Source organism: Mirounga leonina, unplaced genomic scaffold (genome assembly GCF_011800145.1).
Source record: "Mirounga leonina isolate KUSES-001 unplaced genomic scaffold, KU_Mleo_1.0 Mir_177, whole genome shotgun sequence".
NCBI classification, from domain to species: Eukaryota; Metazoa; Chordata; class Mammalia; order Carnivora; family Phocidae; genus Mirounga; species Mirounga leonina.
The window spans coordinates 949,963-965,146 of NW_023270459.1; the positions used below are offsets into that span (position 1 = coordinate 949,963).

General features: G+C 55.0%; 1 protein-coding gene across 1 annotated transcript in view; it reads left to right on the forward strand.

Moving 5' to 3' along the window:
- The window catches only part of FCGBP (Fc fragment of IgG binding protein), a 46,745-nt gene that overhangs the window by 29,855 nt on the left and 1,706 nt on the right, over positions 1–15,184 (forward strand). Inside the window, 8 exon segments of the mRNA XM_035023567.1 lie at positions 857–1,194; positions 2,146–2,719; positions 3,100–3,716; positions 4,392–4,935; positions 5,778–6,349; positions 6,618–7,191; positions 8,214–8,413; positions 13,048–13,431. Of these exon segments, the coding sequence (XP_034879458.1) occupies positions 857–1,194; positions 2,146–2,719; positions 3,100–3,716; positions 4,392–4,935; positions 5,778–6,349; positions 6,618–7,191; positions 8,214–8,413; positions 13,048–13,431 (3,803 nt within the window).

Sequence of the window (15,184 nt, forward strand, 5' to 3'; positions counted from 1 at the left end):
CTAAGTGACTCTCCAGGAGGCCAGCTGGGGCCATGGACTGGCTGAGTGCGTCCCCTGCAGGCAAGGAGAGCAGAGCACCGTGAATCACAGCGGGAAGCTGCTCCCCGCTGCCTCGACCCTCCAGCGCTTTCTCCTGACAAAGCCCTCTATTGGTGGATCTGGAGCTGAGAGGCAATACACTGAAAATGGGCACGGGGAGGCGGCGCGGTGCGGAGGAAGTTTTAAGGCTGGAGTCTTAGGCACAGGGGTTCAAAAATAGGTCACAGATACAGTGGCCCTAGGGACAGAGTTTTAGACAAAGAGACCCTCAGAGATGGGCCTTTAGAAATGAGATTCCTCAAGGCCAGGGTCTCAGAGGCAGCCACCCAAGGGAGGCAGAGTTTTTCACAGAGGGACCCCCCAGGTCAGGATCTCAAATGTTGGGGCCTCTGGGGTTAAGTTCTCACCAGAAAGTTCCTCTAGTACCTTGGTTTAGCACAGAAACCTCCAGGACGGAGTCTCAGAGGGGGTGGCCCCCAGAAGGCTGGCAGCTTAGGCGCATAGGGAAATAAGGGCCCAGGTCTAGAACACAGAAAACCCTGGGGCTGTGGATGCCCTCTCATGGATGCCCTCAGGGCTGGCATCGCAGATAACGGGACCCCTTGGGGCTGGGTTCCAATGTAAGGACCCTACAGTCTGGGTCTTGGCTGCAAGGTCTCAGGCAGCAAACTGCCGGGCGTGGGTCTCAGTTGGGAGGCCCCTGATATCCATCCTCAGCCACCAGTACAGTAGCCTGGGGCAGAGACTGGGGCAGATGTTGGGGAGCAGCCGTCCTTTGGCCGGGCAGCCCTGGAATGTCCTCTCTCCCTGTCTCCAGACCCATGCCACGGTGTGACGTGTCGGCCACAGGAGACCTGCCAGGAGAAAGCTGGCCAGGCTGTGTGCGTGCCCAACTATGAGGCCACATGCTGGCTATGGGGCGACCCACACTACCACTCCTTTGATGGCTGGGACTTCGACTTCCAAGGCACGTGCAACTATGTGCTGGCAGCAGCTGGCTCCCAGGGGGGCAGCTCCCAGGGCCTGACCCCCTTCACCGTCACCACCAAGAATGAGAACCGGGGCAACCCTGCTGTGTCATATGTGAGGCTCGTTACCGTGTCTGCCCTCGGCTTCAATATCTCCATCCACAAAGGCGAGATCGGCAAAGTCCGGGTAAGTCGGGCAGCATGACCCCTGGAGCCCCCTGGTGGGGGCAAGGGGTCCTGCCAGCCTCGGTTAGGAGCTGAAGGCTCTGTCTTGGCCCAGGCCTGAAACAAAACGACAGCAAAACAACAATAGTTACAGCAATCGTCACCTCTCTGTTGGGAATTAAGCGAGCCTGGCCCTTTGCTAAGGGCTTGATGTAGGACTTCAGCACTTGCCTTTTTAGAGACCTGGGTTTGAATCCAGACTCCTTGTGAGCTGCGTGATGTTGGGCGAGTGACTTTTCTGGTGGGCCTCGATTTCCTTATCTGTGAAACGGGGATCCGGCTGAGAGCCCATGAATGTTTGTGAGGGAATAAATTAGAGGCCCAAAGCCTCCAACTGGAGTGAAATTCAGGGAGATGGGGAGAGGGGTGAGGGCTGGGGGGAGATGGGCCACCCTTCCTGCCCATGGTTGCAGATGAATGGTAGTCCACAGTGGGAGAGAGAAGTATGGAACAGGGTAGGTACTAGATAAATGTTGAGTGACTTGAAGAGATGTCCAGACACACAGAGATGCACAGGAGAGGAGGAGGGAGGGAGGGAATCACCGAGTGAGAGAGACACAGAGAAAGACCCAGAGAGAGAGAGAGAGAGAGAGAGATAAGTCTAGATATAGAGAAATAAGTCTAGATGTAGACAGAGGGAGAGATAACAGAGAGACAGAGAGAGTAGAGGAAGGGAGGGAGATGGAGAGCGAGAGACCCAGAAAAAGCAGTAGAGTGAGGCTTCATTCTCCAGGGCCTGGACTTCAGCAATGTCCGCAATGCTTGTCAAGTGACCTACAACCGTCAGTCAGTCGTAAGGGAAGCCTTGGCAGCCGCCAGCCATGGCAGGATGAGGGAGGGAGGCAGGGGGCCAGAGCTGGAGCCGCCACACCTCGAGTGAGCTCTGTTTGCCTCCTTCCTCTCCCCCCGCCAGGTGAACGGTGTGCTGACAGCGCTGCCCGTCTCTGTGGCCGGGGGCCGGATTTCGGTGACCCAGGGCGCATCAAAAGCGCTGCTGGTAACAGACTTTGGGCTTCAGGTCAGCTATGACTGGGATTGGCGAGTGGAGGTGACGCTGCCTAGTAGCTATCATGGCGAAGTGTTTGGGCTCTGCGGGAACATGGACCGTGACAGCAGCAACGACCGAGCCTTCCCCAACGGCACGCTGGCTCCCTCGATACCCGTCTGGGGCGGCAGCTGGCGTGCTCCAGGCTGGGACCTGCTGTGCTGGGATGAATGTCAGGGGAACTGTCCAACATGCCCTGAGGACCAGGTGGAGGAGTACAAGGGCCCTGGCTTCTGTGGACCCCTGGCCCCTGGCGTGGGAGGCCCCTTTGCTGCCTGCCATGCCCACGTGGCCCCCGACAGCTTCTTCAAGGGCTGTGTTCTGGATGTCTGCCTAGGCGGCGGGGCCCACGACATCCTTTGCCAGGCTCTGGCCGCCTATGCTGCTGCCTGCCAGGCCGCAGGGATTGCCATTAAGGACTGGAGGGAGCAGGCTGGTTGTGGTGAGTGTTGGGGAGCAGAGCAGGAGCTCGGGGTAAGGGGAGGGGTCCTGTCTCTGCCAGATTGGGTGGGTCTTACTTGGGTCTTTCTGGGTCGTTCTGTTTTTTCTTGCTCTCTCGGTCTCTGTTTTTGTCTCTCGGTCTCTTGGCGCTTATCTCTGTGTCTCCCTTTGTCTCTCTGCCTCTCCATTTCTCATTCTTTCTCTGCTTGTCTCTGTTTGGGTCTTCTTCTATGTCTCCCTCGCTGTCTATCAGTGTCTCTTGCTGTTTCCCTCAGTCCCTTTGTCTGTCCCTCTGTCTCTGTCTCCTCCCAATCCTCTGACCCCACCCCCCGACACCATTCCCTCTCTTTGTCTCCCTCCCACTCCTCGGTCCACCCACAGAGATCTCCTGCCCCAAGAACAGCCACTACGAGCTCTGTGGCCCAGCCTGCCCAGACAGCTGCCCGTCCCCTGCACCCCCCACGACCCCAAAGCCATGTGACGGCCCCTGTGCCGAGGGCTGCCAGTGTGACTCGGGCTTCGTGTGGAGCGCCGACCGCTGCGTTCCCCTGGATGGTGGCTGTGGCTGCTGGGCCAACGGCACATACCACGAAGCTGGCAGCGAGTTCTGGGCTGACGCCACCTGCTCCCAGAGGTGCCGCTGCGGGCCTGGGGGTGGCTCGCTGGTCTGCAAGCCTGCCAAGTGCGGGCTAGGTGAACAATGTGCCCTGCTGCCCTCGGGCCAGCATGGCTGCGAGCCTGTCAGCACAGCGGAGTGTCAGGCCTGGAGTGACCCCCATTACATCACCCTGGATGGGCACCAGTTCGACTTCCAAGGCAACTGCGAGTACCTTCTGAGCACGCCCTGCAATGCGCTGCCCCCGGGGGCTGAGAACTTCACCGTCACTGTAGTCAACGAGCACCGGGGCAGCCAGGCAGTCAGCTACACTCGCAGTGTCACCCTGCACATCTATAAACACAGCCTGACCCTCAGTGCCCAATGGCCCCGGCAGCTGCAGGTGAGGGGCCTGGAGCCAGACGGGAGCACATGCCAGCCCTGGGGTTGTCTGGGACAGTTAGGAGTTTGCCAGTCCCCTGATTACCTTTCACAGGTTAGCCGGGCATGATGCAGGGGTTCGGAGTATAGGCCTTGGAGCAGGAGGGCTGGGAGCAGTGGCTTCCCCGTTTTTTAGATAATTCCTTTAGTTTGGCCTTAGTTTATTCCACTGTAAAATGGGTCTAAGGAAAGTACCTGCTTCGGAGGGTAGTGTGAGGAAGCAGCGGCATCGTGTCTATAGATGCTCGTTATTACTACTACTACCGCTATCATTATTTTTATTTATTTATTTATTTATTTATTTATTTATTTATTTATTTGAGAGAGAGAGAATGAGAGACAGAGAGCATGAGAGGGAGGAGGGTCAGAGGGAGAAGCAGACTCCCCGCCGAGCAGGGAGCCCGATGCGGGACTCGATCCCGAGACTCCAGGATCGTGACCTGAGCTGAAGGCAGTCGCTTAACCAACTGAGCCACCCAGGCGCCCCCCGCTATCATTATTATTATTACAAAGGGTAGATCACAGGCTCAGGGATCCACCCTCCCCTCCCCTCCCCCCACCCCCGTGGGTAGTGGAGTCAAAATTCGAACCTGTACCCGCACCGTTCATCGCCCCCACCCCTACCCCGTGCCCGCAGGTGGACGGTAAGCTCGTGGCGCTGCCCTACCAGCTGGACTCGCGCCTGCGCGCGTACGTGAGCGGCGCCGACGTGGTGGTGACCGCGGCCGCCGGGCTCTCTCTGGCTTTCGACGGGAACAGCTTCGTGCGCCTGCGCGTGCCGGCGCCGTACGCGGGCGCCCTCTGTGGCCTGTGCGGGAACTACAACCAGGACCCCGCCGACGACCTGAAGGCTGTGGGCGGGAACCCCGCCGGCTGGCAGGTGGGCGGCGAGCCGGGCTGCGGGGAGTGCGTGCCCGGGCCGTGCCCGCCGCAGTGCACAACCGAGCAGCAGGGGGCCTTCGCCGGCCGGGACGCCTGTGGCGTGATCTCCGCCGCCGACGGCCCGCTGGCGCCCTGCCACGGCCTCGTGCCTCCGGAGCAGTACTTCCGGGCCTGCTTGCTGGATGCCTGTCAGGCCCAGGGGCATCCGGGAGGCCTCTGCCCTGCCGTGGCGGCCTACGTGACAGTCTGCCAGGCCGCGGGAGCCCAGCTCGGCGAGTGGAGGCGGCCGGACTTCTGTCGTGAGTACTGATGCGTGCCCGGTCCACATAATGGGGGTCTCCCCGCCTCCCCCTTTTCGCGGCTCTGAGACAAGAGCTTCTCCTCCACCATGGGGTTCGGCACCACCTTGCCTCGCCTGAGCCAGATAGCTCCTGTCCAGAAAACCACCTTGGCATTCACACACTGAAATGCACCAGGTCACCTACTGCAATGGGCGAGACTCAGATACACCTGCTCAGAAACCCCAGGTCCACTATCCTCTCAGGGATTCATGTGTTGATATCCCAGTTAGATAGACTGGGGTGGTTGAGCCTGCGAAAGCTACACAGCAAGATACACCTGGCCAGGTAGATTCTCTCAGGTAGCCCTGGTGAGAGAGACCTAGAGAGTTGGTCCCATGCACCTACACTGTTTCAAACACTGAAATACACAAGGTCAGATAGAATTAGTCTGATAACCTCAGACAGGGACTCTCCTGGTTAGAGGCACTTGGGCAGAGACCCCCAGGTAGAATCATGACCCTGATGTAGCCCCAGGTAGATATATACAGGCTCATGGTGGCATCATCCAGGGCAGTTCCCCTCAGACACATCGCCTTGGTCAAATTTATCCTGTCAGCTTCATCCCATCAGATACACATGGTCAGAGTCACGCTGACACCAACCTTGTCAGAGAGACTGCATCAGAGGCTCCAGGTCAGACATCCACCAGCCGGGTAGACTCAGGTGGCTTCCTCCCGGAGACACAGATACATTTGGCCCCACGCCCCATTCACACTCACCTGGGCAGGTTCTCCCGCTCTGCGCCTCCACTGTGCCACTCCCTCGCAGCCGCCTGGCTCAGTCCCTCTCGCTCCCCACAGCTCTCCGGTGCCCTGCCAACAGCCACTACAAGCTCTGCGGGGACTCCTGCCCTGTAAGCTGCCCGAGCCTCTCCGCGCCCGAGGGCTGCGTGCAGAGCTGCCGGGAGGGCTGCGTCTGTGATGCCGGCTTCGTGCTCAGCGGCGACACCTGTGTGCCCGTGGGCCAGTGCGGATGCCTCCACGAGGGCCGCTACTACCCACTAGGCGAGTCCTTCTACCCAGGCCCTGAGTGTGAGCGGCTCTGTGAGTGTGGGCCGGGCGGCCAGGTCACTTGCCAGGAGGGCCCGGCCTGCAGGCCCTACGAGGAGTGCCGAGTAGAGGACGGAGTCCAGGCCTGCCACCCTACAGGCTGTGGCCGCTGCGTGGCCAGTGGGGGCCTCCACTACATTACCCTCGATGGGCGTGTCTATGACCTGCACGGTTCCTGCTCCTACGTCCTGGCCAAAGTCTGCCACCCACAGCCTGAGGACGAGGACTTTAGTATCGTGCTTGAGAAGGATGCCACCGGCGATCTCCAACAGCTGGTGGTGACTGTGGCTGGCCAGGTTGTGAGACTGGCTCGGGGTCCAAAGGTGAGTGGACGTGGCCTTACCCTGGGGGGCTGAGCGGGATAGGGCCCACCCTGAGGGTTCTGAGGGAGCTGTGACCCCGCCCCAAGGCGAGTGAGGGGGACAGAGATCTGAGGGTCTGAAGGGGACACAGTCCCACTCTCGGGCAGTCCGAGGGACATGGTCCGACCCCAAAGGGCCTGTGAGGGACATAGCTCCACCCCAGGAGTCTGAGGGGACTGCCTCACCCGTGGTTCTGTGAGTCCCTGACCCCCCTGGCCTTTCCACCCAGGTCACCGTGGACGACAAGGCTGTGGCCCTGCCTGTGGCTGTGGGTCGCGTGCGGGTGACTGCCGAGGGCCGGAACATGATTCTGCAGACCACCAAGGCACTGCGGCTTCTCTTTGATGGCGATGCCCATGTCCTCATATCCATCCCCAGCCCCTTCCGTGGCCGGGTCTGTGGCCTCTGTGGGAACTTCAACAGCAACTGGACCGACGACTTTGTCCTGCCCAGCGGCGCTGAGGCCCCCAGCGTGGATGCCTTTGGGGCCGCATGGCGGGCCCCCAGCTCCTCCCAGGGCTGTGGCGAGGGCTGTGGGGCCAGTGGCTGCCCCGTGTGCTTGGCCGAGGAGACGGCACCATATGAGAGCAACCAGGCCTGCGGTCAGATCCGGGACCCCCAGGGCCCTTTTGCAGCCTGCCACGCGGTGCTGAACCCCTCTGAGTACTTCCGCCAATGCGTGTACGACCTGTGTTTCCACAAAGGCAACACCACCTTCCTCTGCCGCAGCCTGACAGCCTACACAGCGGACTGCCAGGCGGTCGGTGGGACCGTGAAGTCCTGGAGGACAGACAGCTTCTGCCGTGAGTGTCCGGGAGGGCCCTCGAAAGACTCCAGACCTGGCTCAGGGACACCCCCCTGACCTGCTCCTGTCCCGTCTGCATCTCAGGAGCAGCCCCTCCCTCTGGAAGGCTCCCCCCCTCACCCAGCTTCTCCTGCAGCACACCCTGCTGACCTCCCTCCTTCCCCCCGAATTGGTCCTTCTCAGACTCCTTTCAGGGGCCCACCGTCCTGAAATCACAGACACAGTTCTTCCTCAGGGCTCATCCTGAGCCCTTTCTGTGGGGACCTGGGAGGGCTAGTCAGGCAGGTCCGCAGCTCACATGAGAAAGCCTGAATCTGGCTTATCTGGACACCCCGGGATGGGACCATATCCCCTCAGATCCCCAGGCCGGGACTGTACCTCTCAGATACCCCCAGTTAGGGGTATGTTTCCTTCAAACTCCCAGGGTAGGGCCGTGTCTTGTTCTTTCTCCTCAGGACAGCACCTATGTCCAGAGCCATTATCCACCCCTTATGGCTCTTGATTTGTCCTCAGGGCTGATAGTGGACACTATCTGTCTTCAGCCCCAACCTCTCTCTTGACTGCCAGTCTCGAGGGTCCAGCAGCTTCCTGAACACTTGCCCTTGGGTGTCCTTGGGGTCCCTCACACCTGCTGTGTTCCCATATGACATCAGCATTTTACCCCAAACCTGATCCTCCCATGCCCTGATCCCAGTCCTCATCTTGGGACAGCCGTGCCACCCGCCAATTGCTCAGCCAGAGCCCAGGGCGTCACCCGGGAGGCTTCCCCTGGGTCCTTACAACTCCCTGTTTTTGCCCCCATCCTGGCCCTGGACCCTCCGCCTCTGCTTCCCCAGTGCGGCCCTGACCATGCTGGGCCGTCACTATCGATCCCACTGACATGAGCTCCACAGGGCAGGGCCCGAGGCTGTCTTCCTAGCTGGCGTCCCCAGCACTGTCAACTGAGATCCTGGTGTGCGGGGAGGCCGGGGTCAGTGTTGGGGCCGCAGGCCTGACCCGCCCCGCCTCCTCCCTCTGCAGCCCTCCAGTGCCCCGCTCACAGCCACTACTCCACCTGCACGCGCTCCTGCCAGGGCTCCTGCGCCGCCCTCTCGGGCCTCACGGGCTGCACCAGCCGCTGCTTCGAGGGCTGCGAGTGTGATGACCGCTTCCTGCTCTCGCACGGCACCTGCGTCCCCGTACAGAACTGTGGCTGCGTCCATAACGGCCAATACTTGCCGGTGAGGGAGGGTGGAGGAGTTCGAGGGAGACTTGGGGCTTCTTTTTTTTTTTTTAAAGATTTTATTCATTTATTTGACAGAGAGAGACACAGCGAGAGGGAACACAAGCAGGGGGAGTAGGAGAGGGAGAAGCAGGCTTCCCGCGGAGCAGGGAGCCCGATGCGGCGCTCGATCCCAGGACTCTGGGATCGCGCCCTGAGCCGAAGGCAGAGGCTTAACGACTGAGCCACCCAGGCGCCTGAGACTTGGGGCTTCTTTACTGACCTCCTCAAGGATGGGGACAGAGGGGCCACCTCCATTTCCCAGCTCAGTGACTCAGTGCCCGTAAAGTCCCGGTATGAGTTTCCTGAGGCTGCTGAGACAAACGACCTCAAACTTGGTGGCTTCACACCAGAGAAATCTATTTTCCCAGAGTTCTGAAGGCCAGTGTTAGAAATCAGGGTTCCTGGGGCAAAATCAAGGTGTAGGCAGGACGGCACGCTCTTCAGAGGCTCCAGGGGAGAATCCATTCCTTGCCTCCCTCTCTGCCCCAGTTTTTGGTGGCTACAGGCATTCCTCGGCTTGTGGCCACCACCGATTTCTCTTCTGTGTCACATTTCCCCTCCTTCTGTGTGTGTGTCATAAAACCTCCCCATGCCTCCCTTTTCTAAGGATACACGTGATTACATTTAAGTCCCACCCAGATAATCCAGGACAGGCTCTCCATCTCAAGATCCTTAATTCATCACAGGCTGCAAACACCCTTTTTCTGTATAAGGTAACATTGACTGGTTCCAGGAATTGGGGCTGGATATATTTGGGAGACAATTATTTGGCCTCCTACAGTCCCCTCTCTGAGCCTCATTTTCTTTATGGGGTTAATCATCATCCTGGCATTATAGGTGTCTGAGGATTGGGTGCCATTGTGCCTGAAGGGCACCCGCTGGGCACCGGGCCTCTCCGTCTGTCTCCATCATACAGTAAAAATACCAGCAATTTACAATAGCACAGTAGGTGGTGAAGTTGGCAATTGTCTCCTGATGGAAGTTGAAAGTGAATGGGATTTATTTTTGTGCTTGATGCTTTCTGTGCTCTTGCGATGCCCCAAGTTTGTTACAGGTGTTAATTCATTTAGTGATCATAACAACCCTATGAGACGGGCACCATTGTGACAAGGAGAAGTCAGCCCAAAACTGTCCCTTAGCAAGTGGTGATGCTGGGATTCACACCCCAGCAGCCCGGACCCATCCTCTGAACGACTAGGCATCCTACCTGCTCAGAAGCATATTTATCAAGTAAAGGAAAGATGACTGACCACATTCCACCCTCATTTATCTGCATCGTTTTATTAATGGCAGAAAACTAGGCTAGAAGGCCTGGAAGTGCAAGACTTCTGGGGAAGGAAATGCCAAACTTCTCCTTCCTCTGGGGGTCACTGCCTACAAGAAGCTCTCCCTGATCCCCTAGGCTGGGTTAGGTATTACCCCAGTGCTTCCCCCATCCCAGCGCTGACCAGTCTGCCTGTGCTAGAAGGTTTCTTGGATTTATGAGTCTGGCATTCACCAGAGAAGTCTGGGCTAGAGATACAGATGAGCGAGCCATCTATATAGAGATGGTATTTAGCTCTTTTGTTCCATTCATTCATTTCCTTTAATGTTTTCAGACTTCAATTTTATTTTTTAAATTAACATATAATGTATTATTTGTTTCAGGAGTATAGGTCTGTGATTCCTCCATCTTACATAATACCCAGTGCTCATTACAGCACATACCCTCCCTAATGTCTCTCACCCAGTTACCCTATCCCTCCACCCCACTCCCCTCCAGCAACCCTCAGTTTGTTTCCTACGATTAAGAGTCTCCTATGATCAAGTATGTTCCTCTCTGGTTTCATCTTGTTTCATTCTTTCCTCTCTTCCCCGATGATCCTCTGTTTTGTTTCCTAAATTTCACATACGAGTGAGATCATATGATAATTGTGTCTTTCTCTGATTGACTTATTTTGCTTAGCATAAAACCCTCTAGTTCCATCCACGTTGTTGCAAATGGCGAGATTTCATTTTTTGATGGCTGCGTAATATTCCATTATATATATATATTCCACATGTTTATCCATTCATCTGCTGATGGGTGTCTGGGCTCTTTCCATCGTTTGGCTATTGTGGACATTGCTGCTATAAACATCGGGGTGCACGTACCCTTTCGGATCCCTACTTTTGTATCTTTGGGGTAAATACCCAGTAGTGCAATTGCTGGATCATATGGTAGCTCTATTTTCAACTTTTTGAGGAACCTCCATACTGTTTTCCAGAGTGGCTGCACCAGCTTGCATTCCCGCCAGCAGTGTAGGAGGGTTCCCCTTTCTCCGCATCCTCGCCAGCATCTGTCGTTTCCTGACTTGTTAATTTTAGCCATTCTGACTGGTGTGAGGTGGTATCTCATTGAGGTTTTGATTTGTATTTCCCTGATGCCGAGTGATGTTGAGCATCTTTTCATGTGTCTGTTGGCCATTTGGATGCCTTCTTTGGAGAAATGTCTGTTCATGTCTTCTGCCCATTTCTTAATTGGATTATTTGTTCTTTGGGTGTTGTTTGATAAGTTCTTTATAGATTTTGGATACTAGCCCTTTATCTAATATATCATTTGCAAATATCTTCTCTCATTCTCTCGCTTGTCTTTTGGTTTTGTCGACTGTTTCCTTTGTAGTGCAAAAGCTTTTTATCCTGATGAAGTCCCAATAGTTCATTTTTGCCTTTGTGTCCCTTGCCTTTGGAGACGTGTCTAGCAAGAAGTTGCTGTGGCCAAGGTTGAAGAGGTTGTTGCCTGTGTTCTCCTCTAGGACTTTGATGGATTCCTGTTTCACATTTAGATCTTTCATCCATTTTAAGGAAATGATCCAGTTTCATTCTTCTGCATGTAGCTGTCCAGTTTTCCTAACACCATTTGTTGAAGAGACTGTTTTTTTTCCATTGGACATTTTTTCCTGCTTTGTTGAAGATTAGTTGACCACAGAGTTGAGGGTCCATTTCTGGGTTCTCTATTCAGACTTTTATTTTTAAAGAATTCAAACTTAAGGAAATGTGCAAGAATCATACAAAGAACTCCTGTATACCTTTCCTTTAGGTTCTTGTTGACCTTTTGACAAGTTTGCTTTTTTTTTTTAAGATTTTATTTATTTATCTGAGAGAGAGAGAGAATGAGCAAGGGGGAGGAGCTAAGGAGAGGGAGAAGCAGACTCCCTGCTAAGCAGGGAGCCCAATATGGGACTCGATTCCAGGACCCTGAAATCATGACCTGAGCCAAAGGCAGACGTTTTTTGTTTGTTTGTTTAAAGATTTTATTTATTTGACAGAGCGAGAGAGCACAAGCAGGGGGAGCAGTAGAAGGAGAGGGAGAAGCAGGCTTCCTGCTGAGCAAGGAGCCCGATGCGGGGCTCGATCCCAGGACCCTGGGATCATGACCCGAGCCGAAGGCAGACGCTTAACCATCTGAGCCACCCAGGCACCCCAAGCCAAAGGCAGAAGTTTAACTGACTGAGCCACCCAGGCGCCCCGACACGTTTGCTTTATCATCCTCTCTATATAAGTATATATGCACATTTTTTATGAACTATTTGAGAGTGATGCTGACATAGTGCCCCTTTACCCCTTAGTACTTTAGCATTTCCTAAGAATAAGGAAATTCATTTACATGATTATGATGTGATTAATTTCAAAATCGGGAAATGAACACTGATTCAATACTATAAATATTCCATTTGAATTTTATTGGTGGTCCCAATAATATCCTCTATGACAATCACCCACCCCCCTCGGCCAGAGTCCAAATGAGGATCAGACGCTGCTTTTGATGAGATTTGATGAGATCACCAGGTAGTGAACACAGAGAGAGAAGAAAAAGGTCTAAGGACTGTGCCCTGAGCAAAGTAGCAGTTAAGGATTTGGGAGATGAGGACAACTTGAGAATGCAGTGAAGAGAGAGCAGCCAGTCAGAGAAAAAAATTATCTCCCGGAGTTGGGTTCCCGGGGTCCCATGGTCTGGGCTGTGGGTGTCAAGACTCTGGGCTCTCTGTCCTACCTGGTATCAGTTGGCTTTTACTGGGTTACAAACTACCCCAAAACATAGTGGCTTAAAACAACTATTTGTTGAGGTCATGATTCTGGGAGTCTGCTCTTTGGGGTGGACTCAGCTGGGTGGTTCCTCCGCTGTTCCGGGAATCACTCATACATCTCTAGCCCTGCGACGGGTCCGCTGAGGGCTGCCTGGCATACAATGTGACAGCTGGGACCATTGTCTCTGTTCCGTGGAGTCTCATCCTCCAGCAGGCTAGCCCATGCTTGTTCTTATGGGCAGAGTTCCAAGAAAGAGAGAGAGAAGAAGGGAGGAAGGGAGGGAGAGAGAGAGAGAAGGAGAGAAAACTGCGGTCCCATGAAGTCCAACCTTGAACCTGGGGCGGCATTGCTTCTGCTGCCTTATAACAAGCCAAGCATAGCGTTAAGGTGAACCCAGATTCCTGGGGAAAGGGGAAGTAAACTCCGTGGTTCAATGGAAGTTGGTGCCAAGTCACTCTATGTAGATACAGAGGGTTTGGGAGATTGCGGCCATGGGCGCCATCTGCCGCACCCCCGCCATCTGGCCCCTCTCTCTGTGCACAGGTGAACTCCTCACTGCTGAGCTCAGACTGCCGCCAGCACTGTTCCTGCTCCCCAAACACTGGCCTGACGTGCACGGCAGCCAGCTGTGGGCCAGACCGGGTCTGTGAGGTCCGGGCCGGGATCCAGAATTGCTGGGCCCCCCGGGGTCTCTGTTCCCTCTCTGTGGATGCCAACCTCACCACCTTCGATGGGTCCCATGGAGCTTTCCGCTCCCAGGGCATCTACGAACTATCTTCCCACTGCCCGGGGCTACCAGACACCATTCCCTGGTTCCGTGTGGTGGCTGTCATCCAGGCCTGTGAAGGCAAAATTGAACCTGTGAACCAGGTTCACATCTTCTTCAAGGACGGGCTGGTGCTTCTGAGCTCAGAGAACGGAGTATGGGTAAGCCTGGGTGTGGGGGCACGTCTCCCCTGGGCTTTTGTCCTTCCTGCTGCCATGCCCCTACAATCCTGGCTGCCCATCTGCCTTGTGCTTTCTTTATCCAGATCTCTGTAGTTTAGTCTCTGGATTGGTATTTGTCTCAGTATTTCAAACTTAGTCTCTCTGTTCCGGCTGAGTTCTTGAGGAGCGAAAACACGCTCAAGTCAATTAGTTGTTTTGATCATAGAGTTAGTCTAAACTCTATTGGTTATAAGCAGCAGAAACCCGAATTCAGATTGCCTTGAGCAAAAAGGAACTTCTTGGCCCTCCAGAACTAGAAAATCCAGGGGTAGAGCCTCAGGCGTAGCTGGATCCAGGTGCCCTGGCGGTATTATCTGGATTTGTACCTCTATCTTTTGGACTTCATATTCATCAAATCAGTTTCATTCTTTTTAGTTCCCCACAAAGACAGGGACCATTATCTCCATTTCACACAGAGGATAAACGAGGGCCCAAGAAGGTGAAATCATTCGTTCAAGGCATTCAGACAGTGCCTGGGAGAGATCCAGGCTTTGAACCCACCAGCACAAGGCTCAGTTCCCAACCACGTTGGTGGGAACACGGTGCTGGGGATAACTGTGGATACAAGGGGCCACGATCGTGTCCAAGTGCAGTGTTCAGTAGGAAGTTCTCCTGGACTCTGATGATGCTGGGCCACTGATCCTTCCCTCTTCCTGTCCCTCAGCTTTCTCTTCGGGACCCCCTTGGCCTATCATTGTCTGCCTCCAAAAGAGTCTGTTCCAGCCCTGGTGCCCCCTCCCTTTGCCCCTTGACTTCCTCTCACGTACATTTGCATTTGCCAAAACCATGGTTCTCGCCACCCCCATTCCAGATTTCTGAGAGAGAATCTGGCCAAACTGAGGACTGATGGCTGACTTACAGTCCAGTCATTCATGGCCCGCATGGGAGAGTCCCAGACCCAAACACGGATGTCAGGCCACACTGAAGTTCCTAGAGGATCATATCCCTGTTTTTATGACCTGTTTATTGATTGCAGAGACATCCACTGGGGTCTTCTGGGTTCAGTGGAGGGAGACAGCTGGTGCTCCACACACAACCCCCTCAGTGGATGGTCTGCATCCCCCCACCAGCGCATGGAGATGGGCCGAGACACAGCCCTGCTGGAAACAGGGAGGCTTGTGTTCTCTCTTTCAGGTAATCTGGACCACTCATTCCTTTTCTCAAGCCATCTCCTTGATCCATAATTCAGGTTAACAGACACCTACTCTTGACCTCCCCTTGCCCCTCTGTCGAGAGAAACAGTTCTCTACAGAGCTGACAGATGCTCTAGAACTGGGAATTAGATCAGGTGGAAAACTCTGTGGTGGCTTCCTAGAGCAGCATTCCAAACTCAAGCCACCTCCCTTCCTTGGCCTACGGACAAGGCTTTGTGTGATCTGACTCCTGCTGGCCTCCAGCCCCGTTTCCAGTAACTCCATCCCTTGTTAGCTATACTAATGACAGGCCGGGCTGACCTTTCAGCAAACCAAGCTTGTCCCTACCTCGGGCCTTCACGTGTGCTGTTCCCACTGCTGCAAGGCTCTTCTCCCAGGTGGTCTGAGTTGACACCTTCTTGTCCTCCAGGTCTCGGTTCCAGCACTGCTTCTCCAGAAAGGCCTTTCCTGACCACCTACAGAAGTTCCTCCTCTCCATCCCAGTCTCCATGCTATCGCTCTATTTGATTTCCTTCAAGACACTTCTCTCTCTCTGAAGT